The sequence below is a fragment of the Mauremys mutica genome, chromosome 4 (genome assembly GCF_020497125.1).
Source record: "Mauremys mutica isolate MM-2020 ecotype Southern chromosome 4, ASM2049712v1, whole genome shotgun sequence".
Taxonomy (NCBI): Eukaryota; Metazoa; Chordata; order Testudines; family Geoemydidae; genus Mauremys; species Mauremys mutica.
In genome coordinates this window covers 161,829,007-161,852,008 of record NC_059075.1, presented here as the reverse complement: position 1 = coordinate 161,852,008, position 23,002 = coordinate 161,829,007, and the positions used below count along the sequence as shown (strand labels likewise).

The window sequence follows — 23,002 nt, the reverse complement described above, 5'->3', positions numbered from 1 at the left end:
TTCCCATAAGCCCCTTTCCTCCTACACCCCAGCTGTAACTCAATGGCAAACTGCCATAAGGTCTTGCAAGGAATTTTCCCCTCCCCACCCCTGAGCCTCCATGATGGTTGTAGTCCAGTTTTCTCCTCTTTGCTTTCCAGGTATCACGGGGGAAGGGGGAAGACTACAAATCCCATGAGGCCGTGCGCGGGCAGCGCCGCCATGTTAGTTGTAGTCCAGGAGGGCGTGAGGACCCCATGTCCCATGAGGCCTTGCCAGGAATGAGCCTGGCTGCACTGCAATGACAGTTGTAATTTAAAAATCTCCCACTTCCCTGAAAGAACAAAAGTGCTCCTTTTCGAGGGGGAGGGGAGGGGTGTCAAAAACTACATTTCCCATGAGGCATTGCGCATCCTCCCCCTCACGCCTCCATGGCACTTGTAGTCCAAACATATCCCCTTTCTCTTAGAAATGAATGGGACTCGGGTGGCTGAGGAACTACATTTCCCATGAGGCGTTGCTGTGTGCCGCCATGACACTTGTAGTCCAAACATGCCCTCCTCCCCGGACATAAATGGGCTCAGTGGGGTGGGGAACTATATCTCCCATGAGACAGCGCGAGGGCCCACCCCCACACCTCACCCCCAGCGCTGCCTTGACACTTTTGGTCCAAACTCTCTTTTCCCTCATAGGAAAACACCAGGGCGCGGAGGCAGTAAAATAAACTACATCTCCCATGAGGCAGCGCGAGAGCCCTGCCTCCCTGCGCCGCCATGACACTTGTAGTCCAAACATTCCCCCCTTCCCCATAGACATGAACGCGCCTCAGCGGAGAGGGTGGAGAACTACATCTCCCATGAGGCGTTGCGCGGGCCCGGCTTCCCTGCGCCGCCATGAGCCTAGTAGTCCAAACACGCCAGCCCTCCCATTCGGAACGAACGCGGCCTGGTGGCCGGGGAACTACGAATCCCATGAGGCAGCGCGCGGGCCTGGGCTGGCTCCGGGCCGCCATGATGGGTTTTGTGTGTTTGCGGGGTTGAGAGGGGGAGGGGAGGGGGATGAGCCAGGCTGCAGGAGGGGGCAGCAGCAGCCGAAGCAGCAGAAGAGCAGCAGCCTTGGGGCCCAGCCCCCCCCCCTCCCAGGAGCTGCACCCCTCCCCCGCTCTGCATTTTTAGGGGGGGCTGGGGCAGCCCCTCCCCCCCGCACGAGCCAGCCCGAGTGGGGGGAGGGGGAAACGAGGAAGGCAGCTTAGGCCCCGCCCCCATATGTGTGTGGGGGGCTTGGGGCAGCGCAGGACCCCCCAGGCTAGACCCCTAAATTAGGGGGGGGCAGAGAGGGGCCTGAGCTCCCCCTCCTCAATTGGGGGGAGCCCACAGACTCCCCCGAGGGGGGGAGGCAGGATAGAAAGGGGCAAAGCCCCCCCTAAAAAGGGAGGGGAACCCCCTTATTGGTGGGGGGCAGCAGCTTGAGCAGCGGGGGGCGGGTCTGAGCCCTGTTGGGGGGGCTGCTCCCTAAGTGGGGGGAGGGGGCTTGGGAAGAGCAGGGGGCCTGCTCCCTATCGGGGTGGGGGGTTGCAAAGAGGGGGCCTTGCTTCTTACGGGGGGGGGGGCGGCTTGGAAAGAGAGGGGGGCGGCTGAGCCTTACTGGGGGGGTTGGAAAGGGGGGACCCTGATTCCTATTGGGGGGTTGGAAGGAGGAGGGGGGGACCCGGTTCCTCTTTGGGAGGGGTTGGGCAGCTCAGACCCCCCCCTAAAAAGCCCAGGAAGTGCTGAGGATTTGGGGTGCCCCCCTGGGGGGTCTGCAGAGAGGGGGCGCGCTTGGCCTCGTCTCCCCTTCCTCCTCCAAGGACAAGAGAGCCGGGAAGGGTAAAGGGGGTGGGGGTCAGGTTGGGGTGGGGGGTCAGGCTGAGGCGAGGGGGGTGCCCCACTTTGCACCTCAGAGGCCGCCTCCGAGCCCCCCCAACTCCCCCGCCCCCCCCCCCGCCGTAGGGCCGAAGGAAACAAAAGTCTGGGCTGGTTGCAGTTTCTCCCCCCCCCACCCCCCACCACCACCCCCCCATGGAAGAGCCCGTGACCCACGGCGGATCCCACGCAGCCCCATGGCTACCCAGCAGGTAAGCGCCTCCCCCTCCCCCCGCAGGTCTCTGGGGGGCCCCCACCCCCCAAAACCCCAGAGCCACCCCAGGGATGGGTGGGTCGGTGCCTGCGAAGGGGCCAGGCCGCCGGGGCCGGCCGGGATTCCTGGTAAGTTGATTTGCCTCTGCTGAGATCTGGCCGGTTTCCCCAGCGCCCCCCCCCGGCTCTGCCCCCCCCGGCCCGGCTGCCTTTCGGGGGGGGCTCCGCGGGGCTGTGGGGTGCGGAGATGGGGGGGGAGGGGGCAGGCTGGTTTCGGGAGCTGCCCCACCGCAGGCCCGGCAGGGAGCAGAGCCCTACAAGCATTGGGGGGGGGCTGGAGATCGGAGCCAAAGCGGGGGGGCGGGGGCTATTGGGGCCCCCCCTTAGATCACCGGGCATGAGGGGGCCCGGGGAGCCCCCTCCCCCTCTGCCAGGCCCCTTTGTTGTGGCAGGATTTACCCCCCCCCCTGCGGGGTGCATGGGGGGGGGGCTGCGGGCAGACGGGGGGGCGGGATGCGGGGGGGGGCGTCCCCGGGCGATCTCGGGGGGCAGCGGGGGGGGGCGACCCAGGAACCAAACTTTCCCTGCGCGATTTCCCGGGGAAGCAATAGCCGGTGGGGACGCGCTGGGTTGTGTCTGGCTCAATCTGGCTCGTGTGTCAGCCCGGCCAGGGGGCTCGGGGGGGGCTGGCCCCGATCCCCGCCGCCCGGCCCCCCCGCCGGCCCAGGGGCGGGCCCCGGCCGCAGGATGCCGGGCCAGGTAGGTGGGGGGGGGACCCTGCCGGTGCCCCTCACTCCCGACCTGCAGCCCCCTGCCAGCCCTGCCCCCCCCGCCCTGCCGGTGCCCCTCACTCCCGACCTGCAGCCCCTGCCAGCCCCCCCCAGCCCCCCCCAGCCCTGCCGGTGCCCCTCACTCCCGACCTGCAGCCCCCTGCCCCCCCCCCCCCCCGCCGTGCCCCCCCCCGCCCTGCCGGTGCCCCTCACTCCCGACCCGCAGCCCCTGCCAGCCCCCCCCCCAGCCCTGCCGGTGCCCCTCACTCCCGACCCGCCTCCCCTGCCAGCCCCCCCCCCATCCCTGCCGGTGCCCCTCACTCCCGACCCGCAGCCCCTGCTAGCCCCCCCCCGCCCTGCCGGTGCCCCTCCCTCCCGTCCCGGAGCCCATGCCAGCCCCCCCCAGCTCTGCCGGTGCCCCTCTCTCCCGACCCGCAGCCCCTGCTAGCCCAGCTCTGCCCCCCCCCAGCTCTGCCGGTGCCCCTCACTCCCGACCCGCAGCCCCTGCTAGCCCAGCTCTGCCCCCCCCCAGCTCTGCCGGTGCCCCTCACTCCCGACCTGCAGCCCCTGCTAGCCCAGCCCTGCCCACCCCAGCTCTGCCGGTGCCCCTCACTCCCGACCCGCAGCCCCTGCCAGGCCCCCCCCAGCTCTGCCGGTGCCCCTCACTCCTGACCCGCAGCCCCTGCCAGCCCCCCCCAGCTCTGCCGGTGCCCCTCACTCCTGACCCGCAGCCCCTGCCAGCCCCCCCCCCCAGCCCTGCTGGTGCCCCTCACTCCCGACCCGCAGCCCCTGCTAGCCCAGCCCTGCTCCCCCCAGCTCTGCCGGTGCCCCTCACTCCCGACCCGCAGCCCCTGCTAGCCCAGCCCTGCTCCCCCCAGCTCTGCCGGTGCCCCTCACTCCCGACCCGCCGCCCCTGCTAGCCCAGCCCTGGGCCCCTCCCCACCCCTGCTCCACTGATAATTTCCTTATTCTCTTTTCTTTGCTGATCACAGTAGAATGGGGGGCAGGGTTGGGGCTGTGGAGGGAAGCTGACAGTGGGGGTGGGGTTAAGGGGCATGGGGGGGGGTTCCTGGCAGGCCCAGGGGAGCTGGGGCCGGCCGAGGGGCGCGTAGCCGCGGGGGTATCTTGCTCTGGTCTGTCTGCCCAGGAACTCTCGATTTCAGTAGCTGCTTTCCAGCTGGGGTCAGTGGTTAGGGCAGGGGGGCTGGGAGCCCGGACTCCTGGGTTCTGTCCCTGTCTCTGGGAGCGGGGAAGGCTCTAGTGGGTTAGAGATGGGGGGGATGGGAGCCCGGACTCCTGGGTTCTGTCCTGGCTCTGCCCAGACCCCCACCCCCATGTTCCCGGGCAAGTTCCTGAATTTTTCTGGGCCTCAGTTTCCCCGTCTGTGTTAAAGGCAGGATTATCCCCCTTCCCCATGTCTGCTTAGACTGGGAGCTGGTGGGGGCAGGGTGTGTTTCTCACCGTGGGTCTGTGCAGCGCCTGGCGCGATGGGGTCCTGATCTCGGTCCCCTCGTGCCCCTCACAAGACCTCCCTGAAATTGTGTTTGGTCTGGGACCGCAGTGGAACCATTAATAATGCTGGTGGCTCGTCTGCCGTCAGTAGGTTCCAGAGTCGACACCCGTCTCTGCTCGGAGCCCGTGTCTCGGGCTCAGGCGTGCCCTGCCGCACATCGCGTGGCAGGAGTGGGGCCAGGCCTTCGCCTAATGGCTAGGGGGGGTCGGGCAGGGGCCCTGGCTGCTGTGGTGACCTGTGGAACTCCCTGATGCTGTGCTGGAGTGTCAAATACAGGCCGATGACACGTGTGACTGTCAGACCCAGTGCTGGGGGGGCGGGAGACCGGGTTAGCTGGGCCTGTTGTAGGTGCCTGGGTGACAGAGGGATCCTGTAGGGTCACTGTGCGGCTGTTCCCCAGCGGCCCCACCCCAGAGGCAGCTGCATCTTAGGGGTACGAGCTGGAGCCTTTAACTGTAGCGGTGTTTGGCTGGGGAGATGCTGGAGCCCGGCACAATGTCCCCCAGGAAGCGATGGAGTGGAACCCTGGAGTCCCCTCCCACTAGAACGGGGGGGCTGGGAGCCAGGACTCCTGGGGTCTCGCCTCAGCTCTGGGAGGGGAGTGGGGTCTAGTGGTCAGTGCAGGGGGGCTGGGAGCCAGGACTCCTGGGTTCTCTCCCCAGCTCTGGGAGGGGAGCAGGTTCTAGTGGTCAGAGCAGGGGGGCTGGGAGCCAGGACTCCTGGGTTCTATCCCAGCTCTGGGAGGGTTGGGATTTGGGGGCACTAGAACGGGGGTGCTGGGGGCCAGGACTCCTGGGTTCCACTTGATCGCTTCCTGTGGGACATTGTGCCGGGCTCTGTTCCTCAGTTTCCCCTCCCCGGGTGCTCCGTGGGGAGTGTTTCGGGGCGTTCTCCCCTGACCCCCGGCGTCTCCCTGCCCCCAGCCTGCAGAGTAGCTGAAGCGGGAGGTAGCCAATGTCGTCCAGCAAAGGGGCGGGGGCTGGATCTCGCCGGCGCCGGACGCGCTGCCGTAAGTGCAAGGCCTGCCAGCGGAGCGAGTGCGGCGAGTGCCACTTCTGCAAGGACATGAAGAAGTTCGGAGGCCCGGGGCGCATGAAGCAGTCCTGCCTCCAGAGGCAATGCACGGCGGTGAGCGGCGGGGGCGGGGCGGGGGGGGGCTGGAGACCCGGGCCCTGGAGCCCGTCACCCAGCCGGGGCCCCCGGGTAACCAGCCCCTGGAGCCCGTCACTGAGCCGGGGGGGGGGCCCCGGAAAACCAGCCCCTGGAGCCCGTCACCGAGCTCGGGGGGTGGGGCCCTGGAGACCCAGCCCCTGGAGCCCGTCACCGAGCCGGGGGGGGGGGGGCCGGAGACCCAGCCCCTGGAGCCCGTCACCGAGCCGGGGGGGGGGGGGCCTGGAGACCCAGCCCCTGGAGCCCGTCACCAAGCCGGGGGGGGGGGGGGCCCGGATAACCAGCCCCTGGAGCCCGTCACCGAGCCGGGGGGGGGGAGGGGCGGATAACCAGCCCCTGGAGCCCGTCACCGAGCCGGGGGGGGGGGGGCCGGATAACCAGCCCCTGGAGCCCGTCACCGAGCCGGGGGCCCCGGATAAGCAGCCTGCACAGCCCGCCCCAGAGGTGGCTGCATCACCGCGCTGTGGGAGGGATCCCCGATAACCGGCCCCTGCGCCCCACCCCAGAGGCAGCCGCAGGGCAGCTGCAGGGCAGGGTGCCCCAGGGGTCCCTGAGCTGCCCCGCTCAGCTGGCCCCGGCGCCTCTCCTTGCCGCCCGCAGCCCGTCCTGCCGCACACGGCCGTGTGCCTGCTCTGCGGCGAGGCCGGGAAGGAGGACACGGTGGAGGGGGAGGAGGAGAAGTTCAACCTGTCGCTCATGGAGTGCTCCATCTGCAACGAGATCGTCCACCCCGCCTGCCTCCAGGTGAGCGCCCCGCGGGGGGGCTGGGGCCCGGACGCCTGGGTTCTCTCCCGGCTCGGGGAGGGGAGTGGGGGCTGGTGGGTCAGAGCAGGGGGGCCTGGGAGCCAGGACTCCTGGGTTCTCTCCCGGCTCTGGGAGGGGAGTGGGGTCTAGTGGTTAGAGCAGGGGGGCTGGGAGCCAGGACTCCTGGGTTCTATCCAGGCTCTGGGAGGGGAGTGGGGGCTAGTGGTTAGAGCAGGGCGGGCTGGGAGCCAGGACTCCTGGGTTCTCTCCCCGGCTCTGGGAGGGGAGTGGGGACTAGGTCAGCGGCTCTCAACCTTTCCAGGCTCCTGCTCCCCTTTGCGGGGTCTGATTTGTCTCGCCTCCCCCCAAGTTGCACCTCACTTAACAACAACGTACTTACAAAACCAGCCCTCAAACGCTGGCGAGTGTCACAGGCGCTCGTACGGAAACCTTGCTGCCTCCCCTTCTCCCCGTGTCGTTATAAAGTAAATCAGCTGGAACAGAAATCCGGGACTTGCCTTTCCGGCTGTAGCGTTCAGAGCAGAAGGAACAAGTGCTTCTTATGGAGCCTGGTGTAAAACTCGGTCAATAGCTAGGTGAGATGATGTGGCCCCGGAAGACCTCGGGGTGCCCTCAGGGGTACACGTGCCCCTGGTTGAGAACCACTGGCCTAGTGGTGAGAGCCGCAGGGGCTGGGAGCCAGGACTCCTGGGTTCTCTCCCCAGCTCTGGGAGGGGAGTGGGGGCTGGTGGGTTAGAGCAGGGGGGGCTGGGAGCCAGGACTCCTGGGTTCTATCCCCGGCTCTGGGAGGGGAGTGGGGGCTGGTGGGTTAGAGCAGGGGGGGCTGGGAGCCAGGACTCCTGGGTTCTCTCCCTGGTTCTGCCCAAGACTCCCTGTGTGACCTTGGACAAGTCACTGCCCGGCTCCGTGCCTCAGTTTGCCCGGCAGGGAAGTGGGGAGGACGCTCTCTGCTGTTGCCGTGGTGGGGGAGGGCGTCCGTGACCCCCCTCGCCGGCGAGGGGGCTGAGTCGAGGCCGGGCTGGGTGGCTGAAGGTCTCTCTGTCCGTCCACCCAGATGGGGAAGGCGGAAGCTGTGATTAACAATGAGATTCCCAACTGCTGGGAGTGCCCCAAATGCAAACGAGAAGGGAAATCCACCAAGGTACGTACCCGCCCGGGGGGGGGGGGGGGCTGGGAATGGGACCCGGGGCCTTTCCCCTCCAGGGGCGCGGGACGAGCCTCAGGGCGGGGGGCTGGAGATGGGACCTGGGGCCTTCCCCTCTAGGGGGCGCTGGACGGGCCTCAGGGCGGGGGGCTGGGGGGGGCTGGAGATGGGACCTGGGGCCTTTCCTCTCCAGGGGGTGCTGGATGGGCCTCAGGGCGGGGGGATGGAGATGGGACCTGGGGCCTTTCCCCTCCAGGGGGCGCGGGATGGGCCTCAGGGCAGGGGGCTGGCTGGCTCGGGGGGGGGGGTAGGAATGGGCCCCGGGGCCTTTCCCCTCCAGGGCTCCTGCGGGGGGGGCGAAGGGCCGTGCCGGGGGAGGGGCACCCACCCGTTCTCGCCCCCAGGACTCGGGCGGCGACGGGGCCGGGAAGCGCCGGGCGGACAACGGCGAGGACGGGGTGCGCTGGAAGCTGACGGACGAACTGGCCCAGCACAAGAAGAAGCTGCTGCCGGCCCCGCCCCCCGCGGACGAGCCCCCCGCCAGCGCCCACAAGCGCAAGAAGGAGAAGGAGCTGCCGCCCCCCGACACGGGGCCCAAGAAGAAGGTCAGAGACCCCACTTCTCGGAACTGGGGAGAGAACCCAGGTGTCCTGGCTTCATCCTCCCCCGCCCCACAGCCGCTAGATCCCACTCCCCTCCCCGAACTGGGGAGAGAACCCCGGAGTCCTGGCTCCCAGCCCCCCCCCCCGCTCTAACCACCAGACCCCACTCCCCTCCCAGAGCCGGGCTAGAACCCAGGAGTCCTGACCCCCAGCCCCCCCTGCTCTAACCACTGGACCCCACTCCCCTCCCAGAGCCGGGCTAGAACCCAGGAGTCCGGGCTCTGTTAACTGTGTCTTTCTCTGACTGTCTTTTGCAGTTGAAAGGCGGGCGGGAAAAACACTTGAAGAAGGTGAGTGGCTCTGATCTTCCAGCTGCCCCATTCTGGGCCCGGGAGGAGGGGAGGCCAGCGCCCCCCAGAGGGGAAAGGCTCCGTCCCCTTCCCGCCTCTCCTCCCCTCCCTGAGCCTGCCAGGCCCGTGGCCTGGGGGTGGGTCTGACCCAGCGCCCCCCAGAGGGGAAAGGCTCCGGGCCCCGGTTTCTTTTTCGTCCCTGATATTGACGTATCTGCCAATTATCCCTGGAGTCTCAGGTGGGGCTAGTCGGTGGCGGGCTCACTGGGCGCGCGTTGGGATCGGGGGGGGCTGCCCGGCGCTGGGGGTGTCCCGTGGGCCTCCCCCGAGGGGCGCAGTCCTGCTGGCCTCCCCGCTGAGACCTGCCCCGCTCGCTGCCCCCGCAGGCCTCCGAGCAGCCGTCGGAGGGGAACAAGGGGCAGCCGCTGCCGAGCTGGGGCCGTGTGGGGAGCGGCGACTTGGAGGTGAAAGGGTCCATCTCCCACTCGACCATCCACCTGAGCCAGATCGGCCCCAGCGACCTGGAGGTGAGAGCAGACCGGAGCCCCCCCGGGGCTGGATCGGGGCCGGCGCCCCCTACAGGGGAGAGGCCGCATGTCCCATTCCCTGCCCCACTGAGCCAGCCAGTCCCCTGCCCTGTGGTTGGATGGGAGCCGGCGCCCCCTGGAGGGGAGAGGCCCCATGTCCCATTCCCTACCCCCTGAGCCAGCCAGTCCCCTGCCCTGTGGTTGGATGGGAGCCAGCGCCCCCTACAGGGGAGAGGCTGCATGTCCCGTTCCCTGCCCCCTGAGCCAGCCAGTCCCCTGCCCTGGGGCCGGATGGGAGCCAGCGCCCCCTACAGGGGAGAGGCCCCATGTCCCATTCCCTACCCCCTGAGCCAGCCAGTCCCCTGCCCTGTGGTTGGATGGGAGCCGGCGCCCCCTGGAGGGGAGAGGCCCCATGTCCATTCCCCGCCCCCTGAGCCAGCCAGTCCCTGCCCTGGGGCCGGATCCGAGCCAGCGCCCCCTGGAGGGGAAGGGTCCGTTTTCCATAATCCCCCTTCCCCCCCAGAAAACCAAGGCACCTCAGGGACCGCTGGAGCCTTCTGCCCAGTCGGACAAGTCTCACCAGCGGGAGAAGCTGGAGCGCTTCAAGCAGATGTGCCAGATGTTGGAGCGGGTGAAGAACAGCAGCAGCTCCAGCTCCAGCTCCGACTCGGACTCGGACACGGACTCGCGGGGCTCGGAGGGCTCCAGCGGGGGTGGGGGCTCCAGCCGGGCCGCCTCGCCCGCCTCCCGGGCCCAGCGCCTGGCCGCCCTCGGCTTCAGCGCCAGCGAGGAGGAGGACGAGGAGGACGAGGAGGAGGAGGAAGGCCGCAACGGGGGCTCGGAGGCGGCCCGCAACGGCAAGCAGCCCAAGGGGCCGCGGGCGAACTGTCAGGAGAAGGAGAACCACCACCGGGCCGCCAGCAGGGGAGCGAGCGAGCCAAGCAGCAGGCCGGGGGCCGGAAGGGGGGCCGGCCGGCCGGGCAGACGGGCCTGCACATGGTGGCCCGGACTCAGTTCCTCCAGTGGCCCCTGGTGCCCTCGCCCCCCAAGCCCCTGCTGCAGCTGGAGCGGCACGTGGTGCGCCCGCCCCCCGACAGCCCCGAGCCGGACTCGCTGCCCCTGGACAGCGGCTCGGACCACGTCATGCAGCGCGACGTCTGGCTGGCCGTCTTCCAGCACCTCAGCTACCGCGAGCTCTGCGTCTGCATGCGGGTGTGTCGGACCTGGAGCCGATGGTAAGCGCGGAGCTGCGATCCCCCCAGGCCCCTGTAGGGGGCGCTGTGGTGCTGGGAAGGGTGTTGACGTACCTCACTGCGCCACTAGGGGGCAGGGTGGAGGCTGACAAGCTGTAGGAACCCTGTGCACCACTAGGGGGCGCTGGGCAATACGCAGGTCCCAAGGGCACCACTAGGGGGAGTGTGTGGGGGGGGGGGGCTGAGCAGGGGGCGCTCTCCCCTGGCAGCTGAGGCTGCCCCTGATGCCTGAGGGCGGCACTAGGGGGCGCCGTGTTTGAGTGGCCGCTTTCCCGAGCCCTAACCGGAGTCTGGTGTGGGGCTGTCAGGGTGTGCGGCCGGGGGGAGGGGGGTAAGAGTGGGGAAGGAGAGTGTCACTGAGGGCAGGGGGAGGAGTGGGGGGGGTCCCTGGGCACAGGGTGTAGAAGTCCCATGGGACAACAGGTCTTGGGAGGGTGGGTCCCATGGGGCGGGAGGTAGGGGTCCCATGGGCAAGGTGTGGGGTGGTAGGTCTCTGGGGCCAGGTTGGGGGCTGTGGGTCCCTGGGGGCAGGGGTGGGGCTGCGGGTCCCATGGGCGAGATGTGGGGCAGTAGGTGCTGGGGGGCTGGGGGTCCCTGGGGGCAGGGGTGGGGCTGCGGGTCCCATGGGCGAGATGTGGGGCAGTAGGTGCCGGGGGGCTGGGGGTCCCTGGGGGGCAGGGGTGGGGCTGCGGGTCCCATGGGCGAGATGTGGGACAGTAGGTGCTGGGGGGCTGGGGGTCCCATGGGGCAGTAGGTGCCAGGGGGCTGGGGGTCCCTGGGGCGGGGGGTGAGGCGGTAGGTGCCGGGATGGAGGGGTGGGTCCCTGGGGCGCTGCTGGCTGCAGAGGGTGCAATGGTCTCTCTGGCCACACGGGGGAGCCGCAGGGTCGCGCTTTGCTGCCCGGGAACGAGGGCGGGGCCGGGTTACTGTACCGTATTGACTGTATTAGCGTACTGGCAGGAAACCGGTGCCTTTACCGTATTGATTGTATTAGAGATGGTGACACCTGTTGCCCTCACCGTATTGCCTGTATAAGTGCGGCCCTGCTTGAGTCCTGGGATGCTTGTCCAATGCTTGCGGCTGAGTGGCGGCCAAGACATGGAAAGTCCCGGCAAAGTACTAACGGCCCTTTATTAACGGCGGTAATTGGAAGAGCCGGGGAAGAGCGGCGTACTTCAGAGACGTTGGCTGGAACAAGTATTATGTGATGCCGGCTGAGCTATCTTTTTGATAACCAGACATCTTGCTGCACCTATATTACAGTCATTAATGCGGGTGGGGGGGGCTGAGAGAGGGAGCCCCCGGGGGGGGCCCACAGCCAGGGTTTCCGGCTGACAGAATTAGGGATTGACAATATCGCAAATCAAGTGGGGCCTTATATACCAGCATAGTGGGGAGAAGCTGGTAACCCTACCGTATTGATCATATTAGAGGAGGCCTCGGCTGGTGCTATTACCGTATTGATTGTATTAAAGGAGGTAGGGCTGGTGCTATTTCCGTTACTGAATTAATACAATTTTACCGGATTCAGAGGAGGCAGCGGCGGCGGCTGGCTGGTGCTATTACCGTATTGATTGTATTAGTGCTCTGGGTGGAAGCTGTGCTAGATGGGATGACGGTAGGTACCATGTTGATCGCATTAGGGCTTAGGGGGGATGCTGGTACTGCTACCGTACTGACTGTAGTAGTGGTGCTCTCTAAGTTGCTCCCCCCCACTCCCCCCCCCCCCGCAGGTGCTGTGATAAGCGCCTCTGGACCCGCATCGACCTGAGCCGCCGGAAATCGATCACCCCGTCTATGCTGAGCGGCATCATCCGCCGGCAGCCGGCCAGCCTCGACCTCAGCTGGACCAACATCTCCAAGAAGCAGCTCATGTGGCTCATCAATAGGCTACAGGGTAGGGGGCACTGCTGGGAGCCAGGACTCCTGGGTTCTTTCCCCAGCTCCGGGAGGGGAGTGAGGCCTGGTGGGGAAATGGGAGCCAGGTGCTCCCGGGTTCTCTCCCTGACGCGGCACCTCTCTGCTGCCCCCTGCAGGCCTGCGGGAGCTGGTCCTTACAGGCTGCTCATGGTGCTCCGTCTCGGCGCTGAGCACCGCCAGCTTCCCCTCGCTGCGGCTGCTCGACCTGCGCTGGATCGAGGACGTCAAGGACTCGCACCTCCGGGAGCTGCTGCTGCCACCCACAGACAGCAAGCCAGGTGGGTGCTAGGGGGCGCCGTGCCCCAGTGCAGCACCAGGGGGCGGTGTGCCGCAGAGCTCAGGGGTTCGCGGGGGTGCTGTTCCCCAATGCGGCACCAGGGGGCGGTGTGCCGCAGAGCTCAGGGGTTCGCGGGGGCGCCGTTCCCCAGTGCGGCACCAGGGGGCGGTGTGCCGCAGAGCTCAGGGGTTCGCGGGGGCGCCGTTCCCCAATGCGGCACCAGGGGGCGGTGTGCCGCAGAGCTCAGGGGTTCGCGGGGGCGCCGTTCCCCAGTGCGGCACCAGGGGGTGGTGTGCCGCAGAGCTCAGGGGTTTGCGGGGGCGCCGTGCCCCAGTGCGGCACCAGGGGGCGGTGTGCCGCAGAGCTCAGGGGTTCGCGGGGGCGCCGTGCCCCAGTGCGGCACCAGGGGGCGGTGTGCCGCAGAGCTCAGGGGTTCGCGGGGGCGGTGTGCCGCAGAGCTCAGGGGTTCGCAGGGGCGCCGTGCCCCAGTGCGGCACCAGGGGGCGGTGTGCCGCAGAGCTCAGGGGTTCGCGGGGCCACCGTTCCCCAATGCGGCACCAGGGGGCGGTGTGCCGCAGATCTCAGGGGTTCGCGGGGGCGCCGTGCCCCAGTGCGGCACCAGGGGGCGCCGTGCTGCAGGGAGCCGACCTGTCGCTGCTCCCCCAGGTCAGACCGAGAGCCGGGGCCGGCTGCAGAACGTCTCCGAGCTGCGTCTGTCGGGGCTGGACATCACCGACTCCTCGCTGCGCCTCGTCGTCCGCCACACGCCCCAGCTCGCCAAGCTGGACCTGAGCCACTGCAACCACGTGGGTGACCAGTCCGTCAACCTGCTGACCGCTGCTAACTCGCCCCTCCGCGACAGCCTCGCCGAGATCAACCTCTCCGGTGAGCACCGGGGCCTCGCGCCCGGCCCTGCACGCCCCCAGCTCTGCCAGGGGCCCTCACTCCTGATCCGCGGCCCCTGCCAGCCCGGCTCTGCCGGGGCCCCTCACTCCCGACCCGCGGCCCCTGCCAGCCCGGCTCTGCCGGGGCCCCTCACTCCCGACCCGCGGCCACTGCCAGCCCGGCCCTGCCCCCCCCAGCTCTGCCAGGGCCCCTCACTCCCGACCCGCGGCCCCTGCTAGCCCGGCCCTGCCCCCACCCCCAGCTCTGCCGGTGCCCCTCACTCCCGACCCGCAGCCCCTGCTAGCCCGGCCCTGCCCCCCCCCCAGCCCTGCTGGTGCCCCTCACTCCCGACCCGCAGCCCCTGCCAGCCCATCCCAGGACTGTCTGACAGACACACGTACTATTACGGAGTTAATTGGATCAGGCGCCCCCTAGAGGCCAAGGCCCCGGGTCTCACCCCCCCCCCTCTGCCCCGCAGGGTGTAACCGCCTGACGGACCAGTGTCTGCCTCTCTTCCGACGCTGCCCGCGCCTCTCCCGCGTCGATCTGCGCTCCTGCCGCCACGTCACCCCCGAGGGCTGCGCCCGCTTCTGCGAGGACTCAGGGCCCCCGGCCCCCCCGCCTGCCGGGCCGCCCTTCCGCTGCCCCGAGGAGAAATTGCTGATCAAAGACAGCTAATAGCCGGGCGGGGCCAGGCTGTGCCAGAGACTTGAAGAGACCTTTTACTAAAGCCATGCACTGAATCATGGGGGTCCGGGGGCCTTCCGGGGCTGGGGGCGGCCAGGGGGGGACCGGGGAGAGGACCCGCTCCCCACCCATCTCTGATTTGGGAGGGGATCCCATTTGGGGGTGTCTGGGGGGGGCTCATTGGAGTTGGTACTGCCCCCCGGGGGGGTGGAAGCAAGGATGCCGGGGGGGGGAATGCACTGGTACTGGTGGGCACATCCCCTCCCCCTTTAAAAAATCTCCCCCCCCCCCCCCAGCTCCTCAGCGTGCTGCCTTTGGAATTGGTTGTGTCCGTTGCCAAGTGTGTGGCTACTGGATCTGGCCCCCCCCTCACCACCGCACCCCCTCTGTGGGGGGGCTGTAGCACTGATGGTTTATCCCCACCCCCACACACTCCCACTCACTCCCTGGGGGGCAGCCCCGCCCCTGCCCGATGCCCCGCCCCCCTCGGATCGACCAGCTTTAAATAACCACTTGTGGGGGCAGTGTCTGGATTTCCTCCCCGGGGCGGGGGGCCCTCCTAATGCCCCTCCCCCTTCAGCTGCGGGGGAGGGGGCTCGGATCCCCCTCCCCGGGCCCCCAAACTTGAACCTCCTTTTCCGAAACGGTTCCGCTTCCCCCCGGCTCCTCCCACTGGGGGGAAGGGGGCGTGGCTTTGCCCGGCAGGGCAGCGGTTCTACCTGTGGATCAGGGGAGGGGGTGGGGGGCGCCCTGGTCCGTGCCCCAAGGAGAGGGGGGTCTGGCCCTTTGGTTTGTGGGGTGTGGTGGGACGGCCTGGCAGTGGGGAGACCCCCGGTCCCCGATTTGGGCAGCGGGGGGAGGGGGGCGGTGGCATCCTCTCTCCGTGGGGCGGCCGTCCCGCTGCGCAGCTGGGAGGTTGGGGGGCAGGGCGGGGCAGGCGACCTTCCTTTTGATACTTGAAACCCCCCCCCCGCGCCCCGGCTAACGCGTTACTTGAATCGTAGCTGTAGGTTCTGCCGCCGGAGGCGAAAGACGCAAAGAAAAAGGTATTTCCCTCCCCTCCCCCCGTTTTTGTTTCTGTTCAGTGTTTAAAGGCCAAGGAAATGTCGGGGGGTCGTCCCCCCAATCCCCTGGGGCACCCCCTCCCGGGGGGGCGGCGATCTGTCGGTGCTGGGGGGCAGCGTAGGTCTGGGGGGGGGGGAATCCCCCAGCCTGATGGGGATGTCTGTGGGGCTTGACGGGGGACCCTTAAGGCTGGGTCTGTTTGGGGGCGCGCCCCCCCCTCAGTTGGGACGCTGCCTATCAAGGGTTAAGAGGAATCTGGGGGGGGGGGTTCCCACATAGCTCCACCCCCACATCGGTAGCTCCCCGTTCCTGGCCAGTTCTCCGTGTCCCTTCCAGCGTCACACACTCCATGCGGACTCCTGGCGGGGCCGGGCCTTGGCGAACCCTCCCTCCCTCCGCAGGCTCGGGGGCGGGGTCCCCGGTTCCAGCCCGGCTCTGCGCTGGGTCGTTTGAAGCGGGTGTTTTTATGGAAAATGCCTCAGGTTTAAAAGACCGAAAGTTTAAATATTGGAGAGAAAATCCCAGCAGGCACGTTGGGCTAACGCTGCTGCTACGGGGTGGGGCCGAGGGGGGGAGTATTGGGAAGGTCAGACGGACAGAGCCGAGAGACGGACGGGTCCCATAGACAGACGGGCAGAGCCGAGAGAGAGACAGATGGACACAGCGATCCCATGGACGGATGGACGCGGCGATCCCATGGTTGGATCCCACAGACATGCAGTGATCCCATGGACGGATCCCACAGACACGTGGCAGTCCCTCAGAGAGATCCCCCGGACAGACCCATGGACGGATCCCACAGACACGTGGCAGTCCCTCAGAGAGATCCCCCGGACAGACCCATGGACGGATCCCACAGACACGTGGCAGTCCCTCAGAGAGATCCCCCGGACAGACCCATGGACGGATCCCACAGACACGTGGCAGTCCCTCAGAGAGATCCCCCGGACAGACCCATGGACGGATCCCACAGACACGTGGCAGTCCCTCAGAGAGATTCCCCGGACAGACCCATGGACGGATCCCACAGACACGTGGCAGTCCCTCAGAGAGATCCCCGGACAGACGGACACGCGGTGATCCCGTAGACAGACACACACACACGTGGTGATCCCGTAGACAGTCAGACACACGTGGCGATCCCATAGACACACAGTCAGACACACGTGGCGATCCCATAGACACACAGTCAGACACACGTGGCGATCCCATAGACACACAGTCAGACACACGTGGTGATCCCGTAGACAGACAGACAGACACACTCTACAGATAGATTCCCTTTGAACCAAGCCAGATTTCCCCAGCGAGCGAGCCGGCCCCTACCCAGAGACACAGACCCGTCCCCTGCGCAGCCCTGATCGCACCCACGTTCCTCCTAGGGTAACCCAGACGCCCACGGATCCCCCCCAAACCCCTTCCATCCATGTCCCCCGGGAGCCACTGAGTCTCTCCCCTCGCATCCGCCGTGTGAGCTGCAGCCACTAGATGGCGACATCGTTCTCACACGGTTCCTGGTACCCCCCCGGCCCCCAGTTTCCCACTAGACCGACTCCAACCCCAGCCAAGGACCAAAGTTTTCCCTTCCCCCACCCTCCCTGGGTTTCAGAAATAACCAGTCTCTCCTCCCCCCCCCCCCCAGTTCTCCTTTGGGCCAGCCCTCTGCGGACCCCGCCAGCCGCTCCCGGAACCCCGCCGCCGGGCCTGACTGCAGGGGCTCTGCATTGTACTATACGGTTTGCGATAAAAAAACAAAAATCAAAAAAAGAAATTGTGGTTTTGGTCTTAAGCCTGTTTATATTTTTTTTCCTCCCTTCCATTTTCTTCCAAAAAACTGCAAAATAAAATTGTTGGGTTTTTTTATTATTTTATTTTAATTTTTTTTGTTTGTTTTTTTCCTTTACGTTGCTGGAAAAAATGTGTTTTTTAATATCGTTTCGGGTTTTTTGTTTTCTACTTTTTTGGTTTAGCTTGGTGCTGGGGTGGGGGAGGGGCAGCGGGGGGGGGGGTGCTCGCAGGTGCCACATGGGCCCTAGCCAAGATCGAGGCCGCTTTTGGGCTGGGCACTGCAGGGCCCCCGCTGGGGCCGGTCCCGGCCCTGAGGGACTCTCGGCCCCGCTAGACAAAGTCCAGCTTGTTACGAGGACAGGCCCTGAGTGATTACAGTCTGTCTCTTTAATCTGACAGACGCCCCCTTAGGTACCCATCCCCCCACCCCGAAGGTACCCGTCCAGTCCTGGGTCTGTCCGTCCCTCCCTCCCGGGACATGCCCACCCAGCCTTGTGTGTATCCCTCCATCCGTCTGTCCATCCTTTCCTTTAGATACCCCCCCATCTGTCCCTGTATCTACCCCCCCAACCAACCCTTTAGCTATGTATCCAACCATCCCCAAATATTCCCATTTATCCACCCACCCCTGTATGTATCTATTAGGGCTGTCGATTAATCACAGTCAACTCAGCGTTTAACTCAAAAAAATTAATTGGGATTAAAAAAATTAATTGGGATTAATCACAGTTTTAATTGCACTGTTAATAGAATCCCAATTGAAATGTATTACATATTTTTAGATCCTTTTTCTACATTTTCAAATATATTGATTTCAGTTACAACACAGAATTCAAAGTGTACTGGGCTCACTTTATATTATTTTTATTACAAATATTTGCACTGTAAAAATGATAGAAGAAATTGTATTTTTCAGTTCACCTCCTACAAGTACTGAAGTGCCATCTCTGTATGGTGAAAGTGCAACTTATCAGTGTAGATTTTTTTTGTTCCATAACTGCACTCAAAAACAAAACAACGTAAAACTTTAGCGCCTACAAGTCCACTCAGTCCTACTTCTCGTTCAGCCAGTCGCTCAGACAAACAAGTTTGTTTACATTTGCTGGAGATAATGCTGCCTGCTTCTTGTTTACAATGTCATCAGAAAGTGAGATCTGGTGTTCGCATGGCACTGTTGTAGCCGGCATTCGTATGCCCCTTCATACGTCGGCCACCATTCCAGAGGACATGCTTCCATGCTGATGACGCTCGTTTAAAAAAAATGTTAATTAAATTTGTGACTGAACTCCTTGGGGGAAGAATTGTATGTCTCCAGCTCTATTTTACCCACTTTCTGCCATATATTTCGTGTATAGCCGTGTCGGATGATGACCCAGCTAATGTTCATTTTAAGAACACTTTTGTGGCAGATTTGACAATGCAAAGAAGGTACCAATGTGAGATTTCTAAAGATACCTACAGCGCTCAACACAAGGTTTAAGAATCTGAAGAGCCTTCCACAATCTGAGAGGGACGAGGTGTGGTACATGCTTTCAGAAGTCTTAAAAGAACAACACTCTGGTGAAACTACAGAACCCGAACCATCCAAAAAGAAAATCAACCTTCTGCTGGTGGCATCTGACTCAGATGATGAAAATGACCATGCGTCGGTCTGCTCTGCTTTGGATTGTTATCGAGCAGAACCCGTCGTCAGCATGGACGCACGTCCTCGGGAAGGGTGGTTGAAGCATGAAGGGACCTATGAATCTTTAGCGCATCTGGCACATAAATATCTTGCGACGCCGGCTACAGTAGTGCCATGCGAACGCCTGTTCTCACTTTCAGGTGACATTGTAAACAAGAAGCAGGCAGCATTATTGCCTGCAAATTGTAACCAACCTTGTTTTGAGTATTCGGCTGACCAGGACTGAGTGGACTTTGTTTTAGTTTTGAATGCAGTTATATGTTCCTACATAATTCTACGTTTGTCAGTTCAACTTCCATGATACAGAGCTTGAACCACAGCACTTGTATTAGGTGGATGGAAAAATAATATTTCTTTTGTTTTTTTACAGGGCAAATATTTGTAATAAAAAATAAATATAAAGTGAGCACGGCCCACTTTGTAACCTGTGTTGTAATTGAAGTGAATCTACTTGAAAATATATATCCAGAATAGTTAAATAAACGATATTTTAGGATTGTTTAACAATGCAATTAATTGCATGATTCATTATGATTATCTTTTTAGAATTGCTTGACAGCCCTAGGATCTATCCATCCACATCCATCTATCTCCCCATCTGTGTACAGAGCTCTCTACTCAACCCTGTATCCATCCCCATATCTACCCACCCATCGATCTGGTCCCCCCCTACCTGCTGCCCCACTTCCAGCACTGCGCTGCCTTCTCGGTGACTTGGGGGGCAAAGGCGACGCTGGGCAGACACCCTACAAGCTTTGCACCCTTGGCAGAAATCACGGAGTGAACGTCTCTGGCTTGGGCTATGTAGGAGCTCAGACTACATGGCCTAATGGTTCCTCTGCCTTTCCGCCTCTGAGAGCCTCTGGGCCCCACGGACGGGAAATTGGCTTGAGCCCCGAGAAGAATTTGCCCTCTTGCCTGAAGGAATAGAAACTGTGCCCTAATTGGCCGGGGCATCCCTGAAGCCAGACTAGGTGGGCTGGAGGTGGAGAAGTCCCTCGTAGCCTGTAAGGAACATTCATTAACTCCATTTCCTGTCAGTAGATTTGAGATGCCCATTTTATAGATGGGTAAATGGCCTGACACTGGTTTACATGCAAATTACATTGGCAGAGTCGCAAATGGAACCCAGGAGTCCTGGCTGCCAGCCCCTGCCCCTGCTCTGACCACTAGATCCCACTCCCCTACCAGAGCTGGGGAAAGAACCCAGGAGTCCTGGCTTCCAGCCCAACCCAGTTGGGATGAGAGTTTCTCAGAAGGCTCAATATTCGTTATTAAATCTCAGACTCTCAAGGCTGGACCCAGGTCCTCTGCCTCCCCAGCACCAGAGCCCCATGTCCCGGCACCAGCCGCAGGATGGTTGCATCCCAGGAGCTCCAGTGGCTACTCTGAGCATGTGTGTGTCTGTCCTCATCCATCCATCTCATCATGTCTGCCTAGTTCTCCCTTCCTCCAGCCACGTAAATACCCATAATCCACCTCCCGTCTACCCATTCACCCATCCATCCACCCATCTACCCACCCATCTATCCATCCATCCATCCACCCACCCCCTGACATACCCACCTGCCTCCTTATATACCTACCTACCTCCCATCTATCCATCCACCCACCCCCTGGACATACGCACCCACCTCCTATCTACCCACCCATCTATCCATCCACCCATCCACCCACCCCCTGGACATACGCACCCGCCTCCCATCTACCCACCCATCTATCCATCCATCCATCCACCCACCCCCTGACATACCCACCTGCCTCCTTATATACCTACCTACCTCCCATCTACCCATTCACCTATCCATCCACCCACCCCCTGGACATACGCACCCGCCTCCCATCTACCCACCCATCTATCCATCCATCCATCCACCCACCCCCTGACATACCCACCTGCCTCCTTATATACCTACCCACCTCCCATCTACCCACCCATCCATCCATCCATCCATCCACCCACCCCCTGGATATACCCACCCGCCTCCCATCTACCCACCCCCTGGACATACGCACCCACCTCCCATCTACCCACCCACCCATCCATCCACCCACCCCCTGACATACCCACCTGCCTCCTTATATACCTACCTACCTCCCATCTACCCATTCACCCATCCATCCATCCACCCACCCCCTGGATATACCCACCCGCCTCCCATCCATCCATCCATCCACCCACCCCCTGGATATACCCACCCCCTGTACATACCCAGCCTCCTCTCATCTACCCCCCGCATCCATCTATCCACCCCCTGTACATACCCACCCGCCTCCTTATGTGCCCACCCACCTCCCATCTATCTGCCCCCTGTACATACCCACCTGCCTCCTTATATACCTACCTACCTCCCATCTACCCATCCATCCATCCATCCATCCACCCACCCCCTGACATACCCACCTGCCTCCTTATATACCTACCTACCTCCTATCTACCCATCCACCCACCCCCTGTACGTATCCACACACCTCCCATCTACCCACCCCCTGGACATACGCACCCACCTCCCATCTACCCACCCACCCCCTGGACATACCCACCCGCCACCTTACGTACCCACCCACCTCCCATCTATCTGCCCATGTATCCATCCATCCACCCCCTGTACATACCCACCTGCCTCCTTATATACCTACCTACCTCCCATCTACCCATTCACCCATCCATCCATCCATCCATCCACCCACCCCCTGGATATACCCACCTGCCTCCTTATATACCTCCCTCCCTCCCATGTACCCACCCATCTATCCATCCATCCATCCATCCATCCACCCCCCGTACATACCCACCCACCACCTTCTGTACCAACCCACCTCTCATCTACCTACCCACCACCCAGCTAACCACCCCCTGTATTAATTGAAAAGTAGCATTATCAGAAGGTTTAACGTCCGTGTCAAAATTCCTGTCCCCAACACGTAACATTAATACCAACATTTTTATCTCCGAGGTGCGTTTACAAGTATCTTTATGATACCGCGCCCTCTGCTCAGGTAGTGTAGTTTGAGGTTAGTTTGTTCAGTGACTCTCTCATGTGTCATCAGTCACTGGCTTTTCCTTCCCTCCAGTGTTCCCCTCTGCGTGGGCTCTTCATTTCGTCATGTTTCTGAAATATTGGTGCCTCAGGGTCTGGCACAACTGGTGTTCAGGGGGATCCTGCACATTGGCTTTGGGGAGCGGGCTCCCAGCCCCAGGACTGAACGTATGCAGAAAATCCAGCTCCCTTTTGGGGGTTACCCGGTGTCCCCCCTCCCAGCACTGAGTCCTTCCTGCCCCTGGGATCTGGGCTCTCTGGGCCAGGCGTGTTCACCCTTCGATCAGTCACCTTGTCCCAGCAGCTTTCCGCTAACTGCTCTGTGTGTCTCACCAGCCTGGGGAAAACACCCCCCTTCCCTGTCAGTTGGGTCATTTGTGTCCTGGCAAACTGTCACTTGGCCGTTTCCTGGTCCCAGCTCCCCTGTTGTCGCTGGCGTTGGAGCTGCATCTCGATGTAAAGGGACACAGTTACTATCCACAGACTGATCCCAAATAGCAGGGCCCCTCCGCCACCCCTCCCCGTCCCTGAGACGTCAGCCGTGTGACTGCTCCCCTCCAGCTCGGTCACGCGGTTCCCTCTCAAAACCTGGGCTGGGTGCCCGGATGCTGAGCCAGCCATTCCCCCGAGTGTCCTGGGCATCCTGCCCCAAGTGACCAGCGAGGAGCCATTCCTGTACCCCACTAGCCCTTCCCCAGTCTCCTCCTCTGCCCCCCCCCAGGCACAGTTCTCTGGGCTCCCTAGGAAGGCTCTGTCCCTTGCTCAGCTGCAGAGCTCTGCCAGCTAACAACCGGGACAGTTCCCTTAATCCCTGACAACCCCTCTCCTGCCCCCGCGCCTGGGGGCGTGTTGCCTTCTGCTGGAAAGGAGCCAGTCAGCCCCTCCCATGCTTGGAAGCCCCCTGATTCCCTGTGTTAGAGTCACAGGACCCCTCACCCACCCCAGTGGTTTCTGAGAGCCCATCACCCTCCTCTGGGCTCCCCTCTGGGACACGTTTCTCTCTGCTCCCTAGAGCGGGGTCTGCCTCTGGTTCAGCTGCAGCCTGCTGCTAGCTGACAACCTGGACCGGTCTCTCCCTGGCCGGCATCACACCCCCATCCCTGCCTGAGGTGGGGCTGCCTCCAGCTGCAATGCAGGCGCTGGTCTCAACCACCCTCCCACCTGGAAACGGGGCTTCCCCCAGCTGCAGGAGAATCACGGAGACTCTCCCATTCTCTCGGCAGTTCCTGAGCCCTGACCGTTTCCCTCGGGGTCCCGGCATAAAACTCCCTCCTGCTGCAGGCAAATACTTTAACCTGAGCTACATGGAAAATCTCGTTACCAAGGAGCAGGTGGAATCAGAGGTGATCCATCACCCCCCACCCCTAGTCACACCACTTTCCCAATCTTCCCACACTACGTGGATTTCAGCTAGTGGTACAAGGAATCTCTGCCACTTGGCCAGGCAACATACTGGCCTTTGGGACCA

The 23,002-nt window shown here is 63.4% G+C and overlaps 1 protein-coding gene across 1 annotated transcript; it reads left to right on the top strand.

Annotated features, from left to right (window-relative positions):
- The first annotated feature begins 1,669 nt into the window (after positions 1-1,669).
- LOC123369778 (F-box/LRR-repeat protein 19-like) lies at positions 1,670-16,075 on the top strand. Its single transcript, XM_045015729.1, has 13 exons — positions 1,670-2,092; positions 5,300-5,504; positions 6,147-6,290; positions 7,366-7,452; positions 7,860-8,060; positions 8,375-8,407; positions 8,794-8,934; positions 9,458-9,647; positions 9,833-10,169; positions 11,921-12,084; positions 12,224-12,385; positions 13,051-13,269; positions 13,748-16,075. The coding sequence occupies exons 2-13, from the start codon at positions 5,331-5,333 to the stop codon at positions 13,945-13,947; spliced, it is 2,052 nt and encodes a 683-aa protein (XP_044871664.1). The 5' UTR covers positions 1,670-2,092; positions 5,300-5,330; the 3' UTR covers positions 13,948-16,075.
- The last annotated feature ends 6,927 nt before the right edge of the window (positions 16,076-23,002 follow it).